The 23,512-nt window shown below is 45.3% G+C and overlaps 1 protein-coding gene across 2 annotated transcripts in view; it reads right to left on the bottom strand.

Moving 5' to 3' along the window:
* The window catches only part of LOC131088566 (fibronectin type-III domain-containing protein 3a-like), a 39,749-nt gene extending 18,655 nt beyond the window's left edge, over positions 1-21,094 (bottom strand). For both annotated transcript variants that reach the window (XM_058032724.1, XM_058032725.1), the window contains exons 1-5: positions 21,043-21,094; positions 16,416-16,506; positions 4,254-4,389; positions 1,107-1,182; positions 164-240 (exon numbers count right to left, since the gene is read on the bottom strand). In XM_058032724.1, coding sequence (XP_057888707.1) covers positions 164-240; positions 1,107-1,182; positions 4,254-4,349 — 249 coding nt within the window. In that variant the 5' untranslated portion in view covers positions 4,350-4,389; positions 16,416-16,506; positions 21,043-21,094. The remainder of the gene's footprint in view (positions 1-163; positions 241-1,106; positions 1,183-4,253; positions 4,390-16,415; positions 16,507-21,042) is intronic.
* Positions 21,095-23,512: the final 2,418 nt, after the last annotated feature.

The raw sequence follows: 23,512 nt of genomic DNA, 5'->3' as shown, positions 1-23,512 counted from the left end.
ACTCAGTAACAGAAAGGACAGAGCCCACAATAAAGTGAAACAGTTGGTAAGTTCAATGGAAAAAAAAGGCTTTTTTTCACAGCTAAAACCACCAATAAATAATAAAAATATTATTAAAATTTCCCCAAAAAACCACCCACAAGAGAAGGAGGAATGAAGGTACCTGAGATACGTAACCGGGAGGCACAAAAATCGGCGGCATGGAACCGTTTGGTGACATCATAGGGACATGTGCTGGACCTGGCAAGGACAAGGGGACACTTCTTAACAAACAAGGCTTTTCCCATCTGGAGACACCTTTTGCCAAAGATGGGAGCCCACCCTGGAGCTTGAAACATCAGGGATTGCATCCCATTCTCTGATTATTGGCTTTATTCCAGCCACGACGCTTTGGCCAGCAGTGTCTTTGTAATTGCACAAAAATCTGTATAAATAATTTTAATCTGTATAAATAATTTCAGCTCTTAATTCGTGACAGCTAAAAGTCTGTAGTACTGAAGGCAAATGCAAGTATTGGGGTAAAGCTGATGTAGGAATTTTAAAATTAATTTTAAATACATTATTTTTGTATTAAGCTCAAGGGACGTATTTCTGCAGGGGATTTGATGAAAGCACAATGGACACATTTTATGTAATATCATGTAAAATTGTGACAAATACTCCAAAAATGGAAATATTGCTAAATTCAACTTGACTTACAGGAGATATTTTGCCCTGACTGGGGTTTTCTGTCACTCACCCAGAAGGTAAAAAGGAATTTGCAGGCACAGAGTGGAGCAACGACTCCCCCACCTCACAGCACAGGGAGGTCCCAGTGCCCCTTAAAATTCTTTAACTTATTGTAATAAATACCACAGAAATCATGTGTTAGGATCCTGGGAAGACACTTAGTCAAGGATCACTGCAAACCCATCTTTTGAGACTGAAAATCTGCAGGATTCAGGGAATCCTGGCAGCTTCCCAGTGCTGCCTCATTTGTGCTTGGACACAAACTGAAAAATCTGATTTATTCCAGTGCAGAAAACACATCTGACATCACAGAAAAAACCCAGTGGAATAACCTTAGAACCAAAACATTTGGATTCAGCACTTGAGGCTCCCTTTACCTTGAATGCACTGAATGTGTCCATCTTCAGTTGTAATTGTAAATGTTTCACCTGGGTTTACCTGCACAAGAATCACCTGCAGGAAACAAAACACAAAAGAGGGGTTGGGGGCTTTTTGAATTTTAGACATTCTCTGGGGGAAAACCCCTTTTCTTTAGAGACAAACAACATCAGAGCTTTGGCAACCTTGGAGTAACACAGGAAAATGATGGGTAGAATGAAAATATTTCCTCCTACTTTGACATAAAATCCTTGTATTTTTCCTCTGGTTACTCCCAGAAGTGCCTCACTTGATATACATGAAATAAGCTTTTAATTTCACATTTCACACTGATTTTTCTGCTTTTTCTGAGGCAATGATGACCTGAGATTCACATTGCATCCCAGGCTTTTCCCACCAGCTCTGCCTGCAGCTCCTGGGAGCCCAGGTGAGTTTTCCCTGTGGGAGGAACCCAGTGACATCCTGCAGGTCCCTCTGGTCCCCTGGCACACAGATCCACCTGGAGCTGGGCCAGGATCACTCTCAGGCACTGCTGGGATCCCAAACCTTCCCCTCATCCTGCCCCAGCCTTGGGGGAATTTTGGCAGCTGCACTTTATTGCAACACCTGTAATACTCCACAGTTAATCCTTTAATAAAAGGGGTTTGGCCAGGTAAGAACTGCAGGCACACAATTCAAATTCCACCCTGGTGACAGCTGGCACTGATGTAAAAATTGAAATAAAATGTGTTTGTCAAAGCAGCTGTGAAAATCAGTGTAATTTTCTTCCATTCAATTTTTATAAAGTATTTTTGCACTATTCATGGAGTGACATTTGTAGCAGGTAGATGGGAGCTGAAGAAATCACCTGGCCATTTAATTCCTGGTAAAATGAGCTACACATGCCATTAATGAATGAATTTTTCTGTGCTGGAGCTCCCTGAACTCCTCAGGGACCAGTTTCACTGTTCTCATCACTACAGACTCCAGGGATAAATGATAAATGCTATTATAACACTGGTTTTGCAGCTTCTGCATATTGGTGTATAAATCTTTGATTTTATTTTTCATAACCTCCCTTGTAGGGGAGAATTGATGCTCCTTGTACAGGAGAATTTTACTTTGGGTGGGTGATTTGTTTCTGGATGTAAGGAAGCCACCAAAATCCCTGAAAAGGCCATTTAGACACTCAGCAATATTTATTATGGTTCCAGGAGAGTGAGAGATGGCAGAGAATGCCTTTAAACGTGGCATAATTTGCATTAATAATTAAATTTATGCATATTTGTCACTTCAGAATGCAAGTAAATGCATGACTTCAATGCTAATACATTTCTTGGGGTAAAGGGAGAGAAGTGGTGTCAATTGTTTAAAGAAAACTGACAGTAATGGGCTGGGGATTTGCCAGAGCACAAGAAACAGGAAAAAGATTTGCTGTGGATCCAGGATTGCACAGGCAGGGAGTGACCTCAGGAAAAGGCTCATCTTTGAGGGCAAAACTCAGAAGCAAGAAAGGGAATGTTTGAGAGATTCAGAGCCTCCGAGGTGGCACATCCTCAGCACAGATCCATGAGCTGCAGCTCTCAGAGCAGAGGGAGGGATCCCAGCAGTGCTGCAATCCCAGCATCGAGCCTGGAATGCCAGGAATGCTCAGGCCCTGCCTCAGAGCACTGACTCACTGGGATTCATGAAGAAAATGCAGTCCCAGGCACCTTCCAACAAGGAACATGTCCAGGAAGCTGGAGCAGGGCTGAGGGGTGGATCTGAGCCAGGAGAGACAGGGGAGAGCTGAGCCCAGGAGCTGCCAAAGCCTCCAGGGGTCCTGAGCTCCTCTGCAGGGCTGGTGGCATCTGCTCTGTCCACAGCTCTGCTTTTAGCCCATTCACACATTTTCTGATCCAGAAACCCTTCCAGAAAACTCCCAACTTTTGCTTCAAGTGAAATGGAGCTAATGGATTCACTGGCCAAACACACAGATTTGGTTTCTGGAAACAAACCTCTCTACAATAATTAAGTATTAGCAGTGTCCTCCACAGCACTGGCAGAGAAATAATTAAAAAATTCTCTGCATTAATAAAGATTCTAAGTCAACACTCTATTTAATAAAAAGATTCTATTCAAACTTCAAATCTACTCTTCAAATGCATCTCCACAATACAACCCTAATTTTTTTTTTAATCTCATCTGATTGCAAAGTCTCCTCTAGGTCCTAAAAATGTCAGTGACTGTCACCTCCATGTCCCACACACAGAGCTCTGGGGACAGGAGCCAACTAAATCTACCTGATCTCCCTTCCTCATGAAACCTGAACCACCTGAGCCACCTCCCAGCTGGGCAGGGCTGAAATTTCACCTTCTACTGCCAGAACTTCAGAAATATCTCAGAGACTTTGCTCATTTCCAGACATACTCTTGTACTTCCACTCCCAGGGTCTGAGGCACAAAGGGGAAAGGGCTTTTTATTTAAAAAAGACAATTTTTCCAAGTATACAACTGAAACAAGGCAGATTTCTCCATCTTATCTGCAGCAATGCCAAATTAGAGATCTCATGTAAACTTTCAGCATTTATGGCCTGCCAGACCTCAAAGGATGGGAAGAGCTCCCAGTTTTTGTAGTACAAAGCACTCAGCTCCTTCTGCTGAACACTAAATTCACATCTACTGACAATTTACACAGACTTGGGCTTCAGAATTGTTCTGCTGCCACTTTTTACTTGCATTTCTAATCCTACCAGGGACTTCTGAAGGGTTGTGCCCTATAAAGCTCTAAAGTTTCAACTAAATACATTCAGGTTTCACCACTGCACTGTAATTATTAATGAAGACACTCAAACCCAGGAAGCCAAGGTCTTCCCTTTCATTTTCCTGTCATAGATTTCCTCTGCAATCCCTTGCTAATCTTTATTCATCACTTCACAGGAGTTTCAAAACCTTTATTAACCCCCCAATTTTTCCTTTGATTTTTGGAGTTTGCAGCTCCATTTTAAAGCCTTTTTTTCACACCTGTCCACTGCCTGGGAGCTGAATGATTTTTTTTTCCTCTCTCCATTTCTGTTTAACTCCTGATGTCAGCGCTCACTGGCTGATCCCTGCCCAGCTCTCAGAGCTGGTTTTTGTGCAGCCACCATCCCAGTTGCTCCCAGTGCTCCCAGCTGAGGGCTGACTTGCCTGCTGGATGCTGTCCCCGTTGACCATGTGAGGTAGAAGTGGCACTTCATTCAGCAGAGGGGTGGCTTCCAGGGGGGGCGGCTGCTCAGCCATCATTTCTTGGGATCACTCATGGACACCTGCTCACCTCAGCCACCTGCTCCAAGGAAAAACAGGGATGGGGTCAGATCCAGCTCTCCCTTCCTTAAATCATTCCCTGTTTGTTTGACAAACTCAGCTCTGCCGAATGCAAGTGCACCCAAACACTTCAGTGTTAGCACTTTTAGCTTCTTTCATGTAAGCAATAAATGTCCTTTCCCCAAAATTCTCCCCTTTAATTATCAGGAATATTCAGCCATGAGTGCTGGAATTGGTACCTCAGTGCAGCAATTACACAGTAAAGGAATTTACATTTATACTGCAATTTATTCTTAAATTTGCACTTCAAATTCCTAAACTGCTTCCACTCCAGACCCCAAGCTTTAGGCTACATAATGCACACACCCCATTTACATTTTAGTGATGATCAAAAAAACCCTAAACCATGCAATTTCTCCAATACAAAATCTGCCAGGGTGAAAACAAAGCTTGAGACAACACAAAATCCTGCTTTGTCCCCAAATTTTTGACTGACAACCACGGGGAATGTGAATGGGAAAGTGCTGCAGAGTTGGGAGCTTCCAGGAATAATCTGTAATTAGAGCAAGTCAAAATACACATGATACAAATTAATTATAGTAATTAGAGCAAATCAAGCTGCAAGCCCCCAATGGCAGGGAGTTTTCAGAGTATAGTTATTCCAGCATCCATAAAAAGCACAAGATAACAGGATACAGGAAATGCTGACACTTCCTGCTCCTTTCCCATTACCTCCCATAAACCAGAAGGCAAAATGTGGTTAGGAGGATCCAATTCCTTAAAAATAAAAAGCAAACCACAAAACACCTCCTTAAATCTGTGCATGAAACAAGTCAGGTTGCTTCAAAGTGTCAAATCTTTCTTCAGTTCTCCACAAGCAGCAAGGAAAGGGCAATTTTTGGGGAAGAAAAAGGACAAAAACTGATTAATTCTGTACCTGTGGGACAGTATTTCCAGCAGATTAGCAACAGTAGGAGAAATATGACATAATTAACATAACTTCTTCTGGTTTTAACTGATTTTGCACAGAAACATCTGTAAGAAAGCTGAGATTACAAAGGTTTTTCCTGTGTTACCAAGACAAGGCAAAGGAGCTGGTGGAATCCACTGATAAAACCCCACTCCTCCTTTGCAAAAGCAGCTCCAAATCAGAAATGCAATCACACAGCCACAAAATGCAGCACAACAAACTCCTCAAGACTTCCCAGAACCCAGCTCCTTTCACAAGGAAATTCTTTTCCAGGGCTGCTCCAGTAACAGCTTTAGGGAGCCAAACACCACTGCAAGGTGCAAGGGCTGGACAGGACCTCAAAGATCAAATCTGCATCAGCTTTGGCCTAAATACACTTAATAAATACACTGAACTGCCTGAGCAGGGGATTTATTTCCTGAATAAAATAATCTCTCTCCTTTTTGTCAGGTTTGGAATTGCCTCTGCCAAGGATGCAAATTTTAACTATTCCACTTAAAAACCCCTGCCTGGAACAATAAAATTCAGGCAAAGATTTCTTCCTCTACACCTCTCCCATTTTTTGGATTTAAGCCTTAAGAGCCATAACAGGAATTCACTGTACACAGGTAAAATGAAAATTCTTTATTTTATATATGCATAAAAATTTCTTGAATCTCAAAGAAAACAGAAATTAGTAGTTGAAATAAAGGGGGAAACCCTTTACCAAAGGGCAACTCCTTCTGCACTTAAATTCAACTACCCCAAACAAACAGCTGCAGAAAAACATGTTCTGAAACAGGACCCAAAGGCACCTGCAACTTTAAATAAAGGTTCAGAGTTTCTGTGTTCATCCCTTGCAACTTTAAATAAAGGTTCTGAGTTTTTGTGCTCATTCTCTACAACTTCAAATAAAGGTTCAGAGTTTCTGTGCTCATTCTCTACAACTTCAAATAAAGGTTCAGAGTTTCTGTGCTCATTCTCTACAACTTCAAATAAAGGTTCAGAGTTTCTCTGCTCTTCCCCTGCCTGGGCTGAATTTAATTCTCTCTTTAGGACAAATTAGAGAGCAGAGCCCCAACATCCCTGTGGTTTTTAGAAGCCTTCATCTCCTGCCTAATGACACAGGGAGGATTTAATTTACATGGACACCTCCAAACACTTTCTGCTTGCTTAGTGCTGGAACTTCATTTCTCTGAGGAAGAATTTAATATTTGGAGTATCAGGAAAGAATTGGTTTTAAACTCTTAATGATAAAGTCCAAACCAGCCAATTTTGTGTCTTTGTAGCAATGGCCATATGGGCAGAGAAAACAGAAGTTTTGACAGGAACAAACCCATCTGAAGAGGTTTTGGGGTAGTTTCACCTGGCCCAGAACGTTGATATTTCCCTGTGCAGCTGGGCTGGGGTGGCTGCAAGGAGCAGAAATCTGAGGACAAAGAGGGACATCCTGACAAATTGAAAAACACCAAGTTATTTTGGGTTTTGAGCACTGCTCAATTCCCTGAAAACACTGATAAGAGCAGCAAAACCACCCTGCCCTCCAAGGGAACACAGTCAATGAATGTGGGACTCAACCCCTCTCCACTTCAACAGGTAAAATATTTCCAGGGAAATAAATCCATGGATTCACCTCCCCAAAGTCTCCATTGCACTCAAGGAAGTAGGTGGTATTTGGGTAAATAAAAAGAGAATTCCTAAGAAGTTATTACATACTCAGCACAATTTCCTGCACAACAAAACAAAGACAGAGCTCTATCTTGAAAAGCCATTTCCCAACACCCTCCCAGGGCTGGCCTGGAGCAGGGAATCCAGTCCTGCCCTCCCTGCAGGGCAAGGCTGCTCCTAGGGAAAGGTGGAGACAACCAGCACAGGGGCAGAGAGGAGACTGCAGGGTCCTGAACCCACCTCTATACACACTGAGGCATCACAGAATCCAGCATGGTTTGGGTTCAAAGGGACCTTAAAGCCCATCCAATGTCACCCCTGGATCCCTGGGAGTGCCCAAGGCCAGGCTGGACAGGGCTGGGAGCACCCTGGGATGGGGGAAGGTGTCCCTTCCACTGTCCACTGACACCTTCCTCATCCCAAGATGCTCCCAGCCCTGTCCAGCCTGGCCTTGGGCACTGCCAGGGATCCAGGGGCAGCCACAGCTTCTCTGGGCACCCTGTGCCAGGGCCTGCCCACCCTCACAGCCAGGAATTCCTTCTCAATATCCCATCCATCCCTGCCCTCTGGCAATGGAAGCCATTCCCTGTGTCCTGTCCCTCCATCCCTTGTCCCCAGTCCCTCTCCAGCTCTCCTGGAGCCCCTTTAGGCTCTGGAAGGGCTCTGGGGTCACTTTGGAGCCTTCTCCTCTCCAGGTGAGCACCCCCAGCTCTCCCAGCCTGGCTCCATTTGGGCTCCACCCTCGGAGCAGCTCTGTGGCCTCCTCAGGACTCTGTGCAGCAGCTCCAGCTCCTTCCTGTGCTGGGGGCAGCTCTGCAGGTGGGGTCTCACCTGAGCAGGGCAGAACTCCCCAGCTCCTCCTGCCATGCTGGGAACAGCTCTGGAATCAGGGGGTTCTGGGGGCCAGGGCAGTTCCAGCCTCTCCTCCACCGACATTCCCAAGTTTCACATCATCCCCAAAAGTCTGTCAGTGGTTCCAGGCCTCCTCTGAACCCTTGGATTTACCCCAAACCAAGTCAGGTTGGAGAGGCAAATGGTGCTGGGGGGGTGGTTCACCCACGGGGAGATCTGCATCAAAGAGCTGCTGGGTCCCCAAAGCCACTTTATTCCAGCAAATCTCAGGAAGAGCAGCTCAAAGTGCTTTTGCTGTGGTCTGCTCTTGGCAGTGAGGGATTCATCATCCCCAAGAACTACTCAAGTGGTCAAGGAAAAAAAAAAACAAAAAGGAAAAAAGTACAGTCCTGGGAATTCACAGGCTGCACTGCCATTAAAGATGAGCTAATACACTAAATCTTACATTCTAGACTAAAAATAAGCAAGAAAAATCCCATCTGGAAGCATTAAAGACCAGGCAAATTTTGTAATTTATAGGAATAAACTGAAGTTTAGTGACTCATTAAATATGAATCAATAGCAGAACTTGTAGAGGTGTCTCTACAGCTTTGTCACCGTGTCCTGAAGATTTTTGAGTCAGTATGGAATTCAACAGATTACATTTTAGAAAGGTTACATTCTGCAAGGGCACTTCTGGCCTGATTCACTTTTTTTGCAGTGGTTTCTATTACACATCAGCTAAAGGTCACTCCCAAACCTGGGCTGAGCTGAGAGATGAATTCAGCCCACAGAGCCACAAAAAAAAAAAAAAAAAAAAATTGCATTAATCATCTCAACAACAAACCTGGAGCTGGAAGAAGTGACAGTGGGTAACACATTTCTAAGTTAAATAGCTTGAGTTAGTTAAGTTAAATAGCTTTTGTTTTCAGAGATTATTCACTTATTATTTTGTTTTCAAAGATTATCTAAAAAGCAGAAACACAGTAATTATTCACAATAAAACATATTTAACATATTTTAAAATAAATAAATCAAATACATATTGTAAGAACAGGCCCTGAGATGTGTTCTGGACTAATTCAACAATCTCATGTAACATAGTCCTGTTCCCATATTCAAAAGAAGGCAACATTTTCCAGGGACACTCCTCCAAAAGCTTCTCAGAAAACCAGAAAATCTCCAGGACTGCCCTGGCAGCAAACAATTCCTGTCCCCAGAGCTGGGCCTGACCTCACTTCCTGCTGCAGCAAAAATTCCAGCTGAGCTCTGCAAGGCTCCAGCATCACCTCCCTTGGGCTGAGCCCAAACTCCAGCTGAGCTCTGCAAGGCTCCAGCATCACCTCCTTTGGGTCCAGCCCAAATTCCAGCTGAGCTCTGCAAGGCTCCAGCATCACCTCCTTTGGGTCCAGCCCAAATTCCAGCTGAGCTCTGCAAGGCTCCAGCATCACCTCCTTTGGGTCCAGCCTAAATTCCAGCTGAGCTCTGCAAGGCTCCAGCATCACCTCCTTTGGGTCCAGCCTAAATTCCAGCTGAGCTCTGCAAGGCTCCAGCATCATCTCCTTTGGGTCCAGCCCAAACTCCAGCTGAGCTCTGCAATGCTCCAGCATCACCTCCTTTGGGTCCAGCCCAGAACAGCCCCTGGAGCCTGGCCAGCCCCCAAGGAACACTCAGTGCTCACTGATTCCAGCTCAGATTCCATGGAAAAGCCTCTGCAGCTCCCTGGTTGCTCCCGAGGGCTGGCTGATATGGGATCATCCAACCTTAAGTCTGGAAAACATCAGGGGTTCACAGCAGACAGCTGGAAATGTTAAAATTCACAGAATTCCCACAATGACCAGGTTGGGAGAGACCTTAAAGATCACTGAGTCCACCCCATGCCCTTGTCTCCAACCCAACTGCCCCTGATAGTTTGGATCCCAGGTGGAATAATGAGTAATTCCAGGGCGTGGGGGCAGTTACAGATAAATTATTGGAGTTGGGGATCTCAGAGGTCTTTTCCAGCCATTCTGACTCCATAAATGTTTTGTAAACCCCTGGGAAGAGCTCCCAGCATTCCTGAGCCTCTTTAGCCATTTCCAACCATCAGCTCTGTCACTTCCACTTCAATGACACAGGAGAAGCAACTTCAAAACTGTCACAGCAATATCTGGAAGAAAGGTTCTGGCCAGAAGAATCTTCCTGGACAAACACATCACTCCTGTTTTATCAAGAGTTTTTGGAGCAGTCAGCACTCATTTACAATCTCCAATTTACAGACATGTTTCTCTTTAGGCACTGACAATGAATTTGCCAGTATTTACTGCAGACATGGAAGAACAAAAAGGTTGTGTATTTCTTAATGGTGATATAAAAAGATATAAGAAAAATTTAATAAACTGAAAAAAAAAATCACTGGAATTGTATCCTTTAGTCATGTTATCTGCTGTGAGATTATCTCTTGTGCAAATGTGTAGCAGTATTACAGATTTAGTGAGTTTCAGAGTTCCTGTTGTCTCACATTAATGTATTTTCCTATTGTATTAAAAATCTCTCTCCAGAAAGATCTCTGACTTTAAATGGGGGGAACACTGCACACAGGCATGGATCAGCTTTATTCCACTCTCCAGAGTAGAAACCAAACAGATTTCATATAAACAGTGAAAAATAAGTTTATAAACCCAGACAGAAGCTGTCCCAAAGGCTGGATTCTCATTACAGTAAGTGCTGGATTTAAGATGAGAAAGTTCCTATTCTAAGGAGCTTATTACTTAAATAGAGACTTTATTTTTTTTCTTTTTTAAATACAGCATGCCTGAGTTAGAAAGAACAATGTGTCCAGGAAGAAGAGCCTGAAATTCAGCAGAGACTTCCTGATTTCCAGGTTCAGTGCCTTATGCAACCTGCCAGCCTGATCCTAAATTTTCACTTATTGCAGGAAGTAAACTACACTAACATTGCTCTTTACTAAAAGCAGAATTGTATAAAGAGCTAAAGCTTGACTTACACCTTTTTATACTGACAGAATCCTTAATTAGTATTATGAATATTATATAATACATAAAAGTATAGCAACTATATTTTCTCTGAGCAGGGGGAAAACCCCATGTTCTCTGATAAAGAATATTATTTGTTACTGTCATGCCTTAAAATCCAGATCTCCTACAAACTGAAGCTCTGAGTATTTTACACTCCACTGTCAGCTCAATTTTCCATCACTCATCTCCAAAGGCTGCTAAAAAGAACAACCACAGAGCCATGCCAAAGCCATCCCCAACCTCAGGCTAAGGAATAACCTTGTCAAAAAGATCCAACCTTAATTATGATTCCTAAAAAACCCAGATACGCCCCATGCAATTCTAAAGCACAAAAACCTGGGGAAATAAGACCCAAGCAGCCCTCTCCCACCCAAACTTTTCCAATAAATAGAATTAACAAGGTGTTGAAGGTACCATCCCACTCCTAAAATAGTTTGTGCCCCAGGACCACACGTGAGACCTGCAGGATGGACTGGCTTTACTTTGGGCAAGATTAAGGCAAGGAGAGATTTAACAGAAGCTCAGTTACAACCTGAGCTCTGCAGGGACCACCCCTGCTCCATAAGTCATCTGTTCCCCACTAAATCCATGTTTTGATTAAAATCCTGGAAATCATTTCTAACGGCCCCCAAGGGAATTGGGCCACAGCATCTTGTGGGAAGTTTGGCTTCCAGCCAGGAGGGCAACACAGCCTTGAGCCTGAAAATGTTCCTCATGATTTACCCAAGAAACGGGCTCAAATATTCTGAATATTGAGAGAGCCTGCCTGAAAATATTCCTCATGATTTACCCAAGAACTGGGCTCAAATATTCTGAATATTGAGAGAGCCTGCCTGAAAATATTCCTCATGATTTACCCAAGAGGTGGGCTCAAATATTCTGAATATCGAATGCCTGTCTGAAAATGTCCATTATGAGTTACTCAAGAAATGGGCTCAAATATTCTGAATATTGAGAGAGCCTGCCTGAAAATATTCCTCATGATTTACCCAAGAACTGGGCTCAAATATTCTGAATATTGAATGCCTGTCTGAAAATGTCCATTATGAGTTACTCAAGAAATGGGCTCAAATATTCTGAATACTGGGAGCTCACCTGAAATGTCCTTCATGACTTATCCAAGAAATGGGATCAAATATTTTGTCTATTCAGAGCCTGATCCAGGGGTGGCTTTGCCCCAGGTGAGGTCTGTGACCCCAGAAAAGCTTCTTGGAATAGGAACTTTCTCATCTTAAATCCAGCACTTACTGTAATGAAAATCCAGCCTTTGGGACAGCTTCTCTCTGAGGTTATAAACTTGTTTTTCAATTGTTTATGAAATCTGTTTGGTTTCTTCTCTGGAGAGTGGAATAAAGCTGATCCATGCCTGTGTGCAGTGTTCCTCCCATTTAAAGTCGGTGTGAGATCTTTCTGGAGAGATATTTTTAATATAATAGGAAAACATTTTAATATGGGGTCACAGATCCCATATTTGACCTCACCAAAATTCCAGACACCAGGACAAGGCTCCCACACTCTGCTCCAAGCCTTTGTTTGGATTACAGGAGGATTTTAAATTTACTATTAACGCTCATCTCTCAGGCCGGAGACGTCGACTCTTCTAAAATTCTCCCTGGAGGAGGGCTAAGACTGGGATGGAATCCCTCATTTCCCAGACACCAAAAGCCCTAAAAAACCCCCAGAACCAGCAGCTCCAACCCAGGCAGGCCACAGGAGCTCTGGCCCAGGGATGTGATCGACTTTCACCCCGGCTCACCCTGGCCGTGGATCGGGTTCCTGGGGAGTGTGCCAGGAAAGCCATCACACACAATTGTCCCCTGCACTCCAGGATTGTTTTCCAGGCTGAAACTCCATCCCTCAGGATTCCTGTGCCCACCCTCCAGCCTTACACCACATTTTTCCAGGCTCCCTGCTGCTCTTCCCAAAGGAAACTGGGCAGAAAAGCTCTGTCGGTGCCCAGAGTGCATTAATTTGATTTCAGCTGTTATTTAATATTATGCTCACGTTAAGGCCATGCTTGCCCTCAGAATTATTCATTTAGGAGGCCTGTAAAATTGGCAAGAATGGTTTCTAGAATGCAAACATGACATGACTTTTAGATAAATATTTTCCTTTGTTGTTTTAGTTCTTTTATGGCTTTTCTGTTATTGCCAGAAAAGCAGAGTTGAATCCTGAGCACTTGTGTGTGCTTCCTAAGTGAGCAGTCCCATAAACCAAAATCCAGGAGTTCCTGAAAGGTCCCATTCCTGTCCTAATCCCAATCCTGCTTCTACCAATGTTCAGAGAATGGTGCACCTCAAAGGACTGAGCCATTAAGGTGCTTCATTCTTATTTCAGCCTAAAAAATAAAGGGATTGTGAATTTTCTAGCTGCAAAAATGTTGCTACAAAAATAAAAAAAAGAGAGAAAATAATAAAAATAATTAAACATATAATATCTTTTTTTCCACCTGTTAGGAAGGTGACACTTTCTAGAATAAACCAAGGTGCTAATTTTAACATCTTAATGCTACATGAAACAAAAACTTTCAAGCTTAGATAAAAAAAGCCTTTATTAAATGCAATTTAACAATAGGCTTGTTTGAAATATGATTTTCCAAGTGTAAAACTGTGAATTTAAAACATGATTCTGGTTTTCTTTAGGCCTTGAAGCAAACCAGTTTATTTACACATTAACCATATACTATGGAAATTCTATATCCAAATGGTTCTCTAAATCACTTGGAAGCTGTGGAAGCAACAGACACCACAGTCCACGGAAAAGAAATCCAAAAAACTTCTGCCCAGAGGCACAAGACAGAGAACAAGCCCTTGTGTGTGCCTGGAATTCTCTCTGGGGCCTGAACTGGTCAGCAAAAAGGCAGCTGGAATTCCCACCTGGAAGTACCACAGAGCTGGGCAGATGAAACAAAGAGTTTCCAAGTGTGCCAAGGTTTGCCAGCTGGGAACTGCAAGTTCCTACAGGGAGCTGCACCCTCTCCCAAGGCTCTGAAACCACGAGAAGGATCTGCATAACTGAGCACAGCTGCTCTCCATGGGACACGTTTGTTTTGTAGTGGAAGGTAAAATTGAAGGCATTTTATGATCATTTTTTTCCTTGAAAATAAAGAAGTTCTGCCCATTTACCAGACTCCAGGGGAAAAGTTGTGGAAAAGTCTGGAAGCAACCCAGAGGAATGGCTGCTGTGTGTGCAGACACGTTCCCTCCAACGGGAACACATCATTCCACAGCACCTTGCTCATGCCAGTCCCTCCCTCCAGCCAGCAACACCCAGCTCATGGCAAGGAAGAAATATTAAAGTATTTTAAAAGCTTTTTTTAGGATCTTCCATTCAGAACCAGGAAAAGTGAGGGATTTAAGAGCACCCAGAGCTTGGCTGCTCTGCTTTGTCCTGTGCCATGTGTGTCCAAACCTGGATGAAACCTCCTGGGATTGAGCCAGGAAAGCACCAAAACTGAGCCCATTTTAGTGCCAGAGCTGGGTGACACCTCCATGAATTTGGGAGCATTATGGGATGGCAGACACACACTGCTGGTATGAGACAGAGGTGATCCAAAAGCTCTTTCCCAAATGCTTGAATTCTCCATCTCCACTGATTTATTTACTTTAAACTCAGCTCAGGGAGGGCAATGATGCAGATTATGGAAACCAAGAGCAGCCAGGACGTTTCCAGGAGAGGCTCCTACCATGAGACAGCTCAGAGCAGTCACCTGCTGCCTAATCCCACAAAACAGGAGGAAAATCAGCATTTCACAGGTGGAACAAACAGGATTTGCTCCCAGGTTTCTGCAGCTCTGCTCTGCCAATCACCAGTGCTGGATGCAGCACAAACAGGCCTCTCTCCTTTAACAACTCTCTTAAACCAGGACTTCAAAACCAAGCAGAAAACCCCAGCAAAAGCAAAGGATTTCTTCAAACTGGAGCAGATTAAGCAAACTCTGAGCAAGGAGGAATTATTTTGATACAGCAGCTGCAGACTTTTCCTTGCACAACACCAGAGGTTGGGGCTGTAACACTTTAGCTCAGCACTGGGTCAAATTAGGCTGGTTAGAACAGGTTATGCTTAAACCCAGGGCTAAAACACACCAACAAATGGCTGCAATTACCACAGCTGAGCAGTCTCGTGGCATCAGACCATGTGCATTTCTTTAGTTCATGGAAAATGCAAGGGAAAAATGCAAGTGTGAGATCATCCCCATGAGGCTGGAGCAGGAACACTTCCCCCAGCCTGGGTGAGTAGCCAGGACCAGCACAGAATCACTGCCACAGCTCAGCTGATGGCAGGGAGCACACTGAAATCATTCCTTTCTGTACCTGAGCTTTGAATATTGATTAGCAAACCAATGAACCTGCTGGAAGTTTGGAGATTGAATCACATTTTTATGGAACTGCCTAAGTAGAAATTATCAATTTTGAAGAACCTAGGGATATTAGTTTATGTGAGTTTTTATCAAGTTTATATTTTAAGAAATGCTGGCATTAAAAAGGAAAATGACAATTTATAATACACCAAAAGTCTGTTTTCATAATATCTTCCAAATCTGAATAGTTCCTTTAAATAATTCTCACCCCTCACACTGAAATGGACAAAAATACACACCTGGTTGACATGATAAAAACTTTTTTTAAGCAGAATCTGCTTAAAACTGACATGAACATCTTACAAGTCCTTCAGGAGCATAAAACTCCTCCCATGCAAACATTAAACTGCCTTCACTCCTGACTGGAGGTGACAAACTCAAGTGACACCAACGGGCACTTTAATACCTCACTCAGCAGAACTGAAAGCAAATTATTCCCAAGGAAGAGATATTAATGCTGAAGTTATTTAATAAAGGGCATGGAAGAGCAGATGAAAAAACTTCATCTGAATTTATAAACCTGATTTAACCTGGTTAAATGCTTTCCCTCCCAAAACACCTGTACAGATCCAGGGAATGCAGCAGGATTATCACTTCTTTCTTTATCTCTTATATGAAATCCATCTGCTGATTGTGTTTTGCTTTCCAGCACTCATCCCCAAGGTTTTGACAGATTCCCTTCTGCTTTTCCAGCAGATCAGTTCCCTGACCTGAGCAGTTCCAGGAGAAGGAACTCAGTTCCATGATCTCCAATTAAAACCAAAGGATCTGAGCAAGGCACTACCAGAATGCTATCACCCACTCCAGCTGTTCTCTACACAGGAAATGCATTTGGCTAAAAACAGAATTTACTTTCTTTATCCAAAACCAATTATGCAATTCTCTCCAAGAGAAAACTTCCAGCTAAGTGGGTGAAGGGAGAAGAAAGAGTAAGAAATGTGAAAATAGAGATAAGGCTGCCACCTTACAAAATCAATAATGTTCCTGTGGAACCTGAAACCTTTCTTACCTCAAGAACTCAATCAGTTCTTCCTTCCCTAATTCATTTTTTCCATTTGATAAGAAGTTGTCCAGAACTTTCTTCCACAAAAAAAAAAAAGAGTCCTAAGTTTAGAGGTCTGTCAAATACATTCATTTCAACTTAAAGTGTTACTTAGAGACTTAATGAGAAAATAAACACTTCATAAAACCTGGGAGAATCCTAAATTCTGTGTAATTACCGTTGTCACTCTCCTGACTTGGAATTCCTCCTGGTGAGTGTTCCAGTGCCTGCTGCAGAGTGAGCAATGTGTGCTGTCCTCAGGCTTCTTTCTGCAGGCAAAAACCCACATTTTCATGTTAGTTCCTTGGCAAACATGAAATGCAAAGAAAAACAAGCTGCAGGGAACACCAGAGATCCATGGAAAGAGCAGGATCCAGGAGGGGCAGGCAGAGGTGATTCCACTGAGGAGTTCTTTGGATGTAACTGGATTTATTTGGTTACCTACAATATACCTGTTCTACTCCTCTGCATGGCAATAGAGACAGAAAAATTCCAAACATCCCCAAATTTAAATTGTCATGCACACATTTCCCTTCTGTTAAAGGACATAAAAAGACATAAAACGTCCACAAAGCTGGAAATACAATCCCAGTTGCTGTTACAGGGCAGCACAGCTTTAATCTAAAAACTGCTCCACTAAAGATGCTCCAGCAGAAGGAAACTAAAAGCTCCAGGAGTCATTAAACCACCTCAGATGTTGGATTTAATAATGTAAAAATCATCACCTTTCTCAAGCTGCATCCAGCACTAAAACACTTCCTAAAGTATCTGCACACTGAGCCCTCTTTTGGTCCTCCAGACACAGGAAGGTTTTGCAGGGATCAGTCAATCCCCAGTGTTGTTCTCCACAGAACTATTTAGGTTGGAAAAGGTCTCCGAGATCATCAAGTCCAACCTGTGCCAGACTCCACTTTGTCACAGCCCAGAGCTCTGAGTGCCACCTTGTCCTGCCCTGGACACCTCCAGGGATGGGGACTCCAACCCTCCCTGGCCTTCCCTTCCAACGCCTGGCCACCCTTTCCATGGAGAAATTCCTGCTGAATCTCTAAAGATAAGGCCCAGGCAGGTGTGCAGAGTGTTCTGCAGTTTTACTGGAGCTCCCACACAGCAATCCATTGTCATTGTCACCAGAAAGGTGACACTGTCTTCAGGTCACACTGATGACATCACCTGAAGACGCTTCTGAAGTCACAACCTAACAAATGTTCCTCCTGAGCTACTCTAAGTGAGACACTGGAAAAATATTGAATATAAAGCATCAGGGCCCAGAGTGAATCTTGGGCAAAGGGAGGCATTTTCCACATCAATCAGGATCCTGGGAACAAGGGGAGATTTACATTAGGATTGAAAGGGCCCAAGGGCTGGGAGCCAGTGGTCTGTCTGTGCTGGTCAATACACAGACAGGATTGTGTTAGCACCACTGAAAGAATAAATTATCGCTGCTTTTACAATAAGCTCTTCAAGAATGCAATAAAGAGTTCAGTGTGTGCTCCTCACTCAGGAATCCAAAACTTTTCAGTGAAGGTCTGGCTTGCAGCAAAGATAACAGCTGAACACCAACCATCTTGACCTTGGGAAGCTTCATGACAATGTGCTAAAAACAGGTGAAAAAATGCACAGGTTCCTGCTTCCACATCCCCCAGCCTTGAGACCAGAGCCTTGAGCAAGCCCAGGTTTAAATACTGAGAGTTCAGCCCTGATGCTTTCAGACAGAACAAAATTAGAAGTGAGAAATGTTTTTTTTTTCCCTCAAGCCTCTTGTAGGATTACTAATATTGAGGTTTTCTCATCTGCTTTCAGAGATAATTTTAAAATTCTTCTCCGATTCAATGAAATCATGACAGGAAATTAAGAAAATATGGAAGCAGGGAAAGAATTCTTAGAACATTTCATAGCAGCCCCTGACTTTGATGAACAATATTATAAGAATGTCTTCCCAGGCACGTATTTCCTTCTAAATCTGACAAGTTTCCCAATTGTGGAAATAGCAAGTCACCAAATAAAAATGCTGCTCTTTCAAGCTTAAAAGATAAATTTTAACTTGCATGAAATTCACCCAAGGCCAGGCAGAACGGGAGCAGAACACTGGAATTTTTCCTGTCTGCACAGTCCATATGAAATATTTGTTTTTTTACAAACCTTTCCTAAAAATAACCATAAAAGATGACAATTGTTGGCAGGGGTGGGACAAGCCCCACAGTTAACAGGATGCCAATGCCAGCCTCCAAAAATGACAATCAAAAGGTCATGAAAAGAGTTATACAGAACATTTATATCCAGATTTGGTGTCAGTGCAACATCAAAGAGAGATGCATTTTGTGATCAAGGCTTGTGGCAGGAAATGGATTTGTGTAGACAAAGTTATCTTTATTCCCTCTCAAGGTGAATCCACCAGGAGTTATTGTTTTAAACCATTCTAACATCCAATTCCTCAAAACCACTGAAGAAAATGAACAACCAAACCAAATCACCACCAAAAATCAGCTGTCCCAAGAGAAGAGCAGGGCAAGGTGGGATTTGTGCACAAGGAGCTGAAATTATTCCACTGCATTGTCAAAGTGCTGCTCCATTCCAGATGAAGCCAAGTTTTCCAAAAACTTGCTGCAACAATCCTGAGCTACAGCTGAGTGAGTAACTTGTAAGAGCTTGCTCCAGGAGCTGTGTGAGCCATCAGTCCCAGCCCTGTTTATCCACAGCCCCGTGAAGGATCCCAAACTGAGATCTGGGATCCACTGAATCAGTTCAGCTCTCTAGAAAATGAGATTTATTTGATCCCAGCTGAGAACAAAAGATTCCCAGACAACAACAGCGCTCCAAAACTTTCCAAGATTTGGAAACAGGAAGGTAAAAAGCCCGAAGAGAGAGGAGAGTGTAATAGCTGGCTGCTTTTCAACACCCATGATCACACACTGAGCCCTGAGAAAGTCAACATCTTTCCTATTTTACCACCTTATCCTCTTTCACAAATTACATAAACCAAGGGAAGGAATGTGAGTGTGGGAAGCAACTCGGGCTGTGCTTACTTACACAGATACTGAACCAAACACAAAGTACTTTCTTCTACACTGCATCTTAACTCCAAGGTCAATTTATTGGCTTAAAACACAGAGAGGATGCTTCCCTGGTTCAAATGCTAATCTGAGGCTCAGGAAATCTAGATTCAATTCCCTGCCTCACCACATACTTCCTGTGCGACCTTGGGCCATAAATATTTCGGTGCCTCAGTCTTTCCATCTGTGACTGAGACAGTATTTCCCTATTGAAGGCAGTGCTGTAAAGATAAATACATTAGGAAAACATCAGGAATCACATACGTGCAGCGGGCTGCTGGGGAACTTATCTGTGCGTCAATATTCCCAATCAGGCAGCAGGGAAAGCCAAGGAAGGGCTGCCAATGTGAAAAAAATTAACTAGCACGGGACAGAGAGAAGACAAAGTAGCAGCAGAATGGACAGAAACTGACACCTCAATTATTAATTACAGAAAATTTCCATCATTCCAACGAAGTTTTAAACAGAAATGAAACTCAGGAACCAGCTGGGCAAGCTGCTGAAGGGAGCAAATACACCTGCCAGCAACGCATTATCGCCCTGTTTTCGGAGATTATCACACAAAACACTTCAGATTTGAGGTGGCAGAGGGGCTGCTGAGTTTGGGGGCACAGAATCCCTGGGGACTGTCCCCGAAGGGAAGCACCCGCTGCTGGAGTCCCCAGCCCTCAGTGAGACACACAAACAGCAGAGCGACCCCAGCGGGGTCCGCAGCGCCGCTGCCCCAGGGCGGACAGGGGGACACAGCGGGAAGGGGAGGGCAGAAGGTGGTCAGCAGGCAGGCAGGGGCTGACAGCAGTGACCTCCCCCTGCCCCAGCCCAGGAGGACGCGGGGGAGGTGTCTGGGACCGGAGCTACGGAGCAGCCAAGGGGAACAACTACAAGGCTACGTGGCATTCGCAGGCAGCGGCTGCCGGGGAGGGAGCACGGGGGGGCGGCCAGGGGGGACCTGGGGGGGACGACGGCACATCGCAGCCCCTCCGGCCCCGCGGAGCAGCAGCACAAGGACGGGAAAGGGAAAGAAGGGGACGGAGAATCCGAGCGTGGGGAGCGGAGCGGGAGCGGGCTGGGGGAAGCGCGACCCGCGGTACGGGCTGGCATTAACCCCGTCCGGGCGGGCTCAGCCGGGAGCCCCCGCTCGGCCCGGCACGGTCCGGCCCCCGAGCACCGGGAGTCCCTTTAGGAGCGGCTCCCCAGAACCGCTGTCCCCGAACCCGCCGGGTCCCCTGCGGGGATGCCCGCGATCCGGAGGGCAGCGCACCCGGACAGAGCCCGAACACCCTGAACCCTGCCTGTTCCGCACCCCGGGCACCCCATCATATACCGGGCACCCCATCCCATCTCACCCCATCCTATCCCAGGCACCCCATTCCATTCCATTCTATTCCATCCCATCGCAGGCACCCCATCCCATCCCGCTCACCCCATCCCACCCCACGTCCCGGGACACCGGATCTCCCGGATCCTGCCCCCACCTGCCCCTTGCGCCACGTCCACCCCGAACGTGTCCCACAGGCCGGGCTGTCCCCCGCCTCAGAACCCGGTCCCCGGGGTCCCGCCTGTCCCTCCGGCCGCCCCCGCCCGGCTCCGCGCCGCCTCCCGCCCTCCGCTCCGCGGGGCTCCGCTCCCGGCACTGCCCACCGCGCCCCGGCTGGGCACCGCCGCTCTGCAGCGCCCCGGGGAGCAGCGGAGCCCGGGGAAGGAGCCCCGGAGAGCGGGCGGCGGCGGTGCCCGTGCGCTGCCCCCGGCACTGACCGTGTGCCCCGCGGGCTCCGCCGCTTCAGCGCCCGCCGCCCGCCCGCGCCGCCATCATGGAATGCGCGCAACGCGCCTGCGCCGCCGCCGGCCGGGGGCGGGCGGGCGCGCCAACCACAGCCCGCGCGGCTCCGCGGCTGCCGGACACCGCGCCCGCCGAAAGCGGCGCGGGGGGGCGGCCCCGGCGGGCCGGGCTGGTGGCACCTGGGGTGGGTGACATGTCTGGGCACTGTCTGTCCCTGCCGGACACCGCCGCCACCCCCGGCACTGCCCGGCACCTCTGGGCACTGTCCCCATGTCACTGTCTGTCCCCCTTGTCACCCCCAAGGTGACAGACAGTGACATGGGGACAGTGCTTGGGGGCCACTGTCACCCCCAAGCACTGTCCCCATGTCACTGTCTGTCCCCCTTGGCCATTGTCACCCCCAGGCACTGTTTGTCACCCCTGTGCTCCACCTGTGTCACCAAACCTGTCCCGGCCCCCTCGGGGATCTCCAGTCTCCATCTCCCGGATGAGCGGGAGGTTCCCCACTTTGCACATTGCACCCCACAATTTGGGGGGTCACAGCGTGTCCCTGACCCTAAAACTGGGAACTGAACCCTAAAACTGTCACAACACCAAAACCTTTAAGGGTGACAGCATGAAAGTGAGGGGACAATCCTGACTGAGCGGGCAAAGAGAGGAGGAAGGACAGGTTCCATCACTGGCTGTGCCAGGGGAGGTTTAGTTGGATATTAAGGACAATTTCCTCGTGGGAATCATTGTCCAGCACTGGCACAGCCTGTCCAGGACACCCATCCTGCACAGAGACCCCATCCCTGCAGGGATTTAGATCCCTGGGGATGTGACACTTGGGGACATGGGTTAGTGGTGGTCTTGGCAGTGCTGGGGAATGGCTGGACTCCACGGAGTCCTTTCCAAGCTGAATATTCCTGTTATACCATGATCTTGTGTCTCCTGATCCATTCCCATGTTCAGCCTCAGAGCATCCCAAGCTCTGCTGCAAAGAGGATCAAAAAAATCCCTCCTGAGCTGCAGAGCCCCTCTGGCACATCCATTTATTTTCATGGCAAATAATGTACCAATTAATCTTACACTCTACACCTTATTTCCACCAGGCAGTTTACACTAATATATTTCCATTAATGTGTTTTAAAAAATGTGCCTCAAACTTGCTTGAAGCAGCGATTTCAGAGATATTCTGTGTGGAATTCAGCTCCATGTGGATGTAAAATAAATGTGACAGCTGTGCTTTCATACAAGTCCCACTAAACTCTGGATCACAGCAGAAAAAGGTCACACTTGACATTTATATGCAATATAATAAATGTGTATATATAATCTATATAATGGACATACAAAGACTAACCTTTTAAAATTAATGGGCTTGTGTTTACCCCCAGATTGATCTTAGATGTGTTCATAATGAATATAAAAAATGTTATGATGAATAGAAGAAATTGTTCCTTAATGTCAGAGAATTTCTCTCTGGAAGGGGCTGATCTGCCAGAACGAACACCCTGTGCTGGACAGGACTAAAATAAATTCCCATCCATCTTTTTAAACAATCAGGTCCTGGTTACAAAGGCCAGAGGAGGTGGTGGCTGCTGAATTTTTAAGCAATTAATAGGTTACCTTGCTAAATAAAGGTCAAAACAACTCTCAGAGTAACTTTACCATTAATTTTACTCATATAGGCCCATAAAATGATGAATATATTCCCTTCTAATTGGGAGCAAATGTTAAAAGAGCATAAAATCTGTTGCATCTGAAAAGCAAAATTTTAGAGCTGAACCCATGGCAAATTCCAGGTGGAAAAGGCAGGAGAAACCTTTTCCTCTTAACAAGAGAATTGGTACAAATCTCTGCACTGAAATCCCTCTCCTTTCCACCCCTTCCACAAGTTTTCCTGCACACGTGTGACTCCTGGTCTAATTCTCATCCCTGTGGAATAGTCTGGATCAGCACATCTCATGTTTTATTATGGTTGATAAGAAACTATAAATTTGCCTTTAAACTAGATTGAAACCTTCAGACAAAGATTTAGGGGAAAAATATTCTGCACCTTTGTTTTGAGTCTCACCATGGTTTTTTCCCTGATATTAAACTGAATTTCACTGATGGCCCCAAATGGAATTCTTTAATTCCAGCTCCCATTAAAGTCTGGGAACACCTTGGGAAGGGTGGAAGACCAGACCAGCACAGGATTCAGTGAGTGCAGCCCTGCTTTGGGAACAAAAAGTTGGTTAATATTTTCACCTTTGAGAGAATTCCTGGAATCCTCAGCACTCCATCTCAGGAATCTCAGAACTCCACAGGCTCTACCTAATCTGCAGTGCCCTGGGGATTTCACTCTGAAGTGAATTATTTGGGCTTAATTTTTGGGAGATCTCCTGAGAGTGACCCACCAGATGGGATTTGGAGATCTGAAGCACTCTGCACCGAATGAACTTTGCTGCTGAAAGCAGA

Source organism: Melospiza georgiana, chromosome 12, assembly GCF_028018845.1.
Source record: "Melospiza georgiana isolate bMelGeo1 chromosome 12, bMelGeo1.pri, whole genome shotgun sequence".
Lineage (NCBI taxonomy): Eukaryota > Metazoa > Chordata > Aves > Passeriformes > Passerellidae > Melospiza > Melospiza georgiana.
The sequence above is the reverse complement of the archived record's forward strand: the minus strand, read 5'-3'. Positions and strand labels throughout refer to the sequence as shown.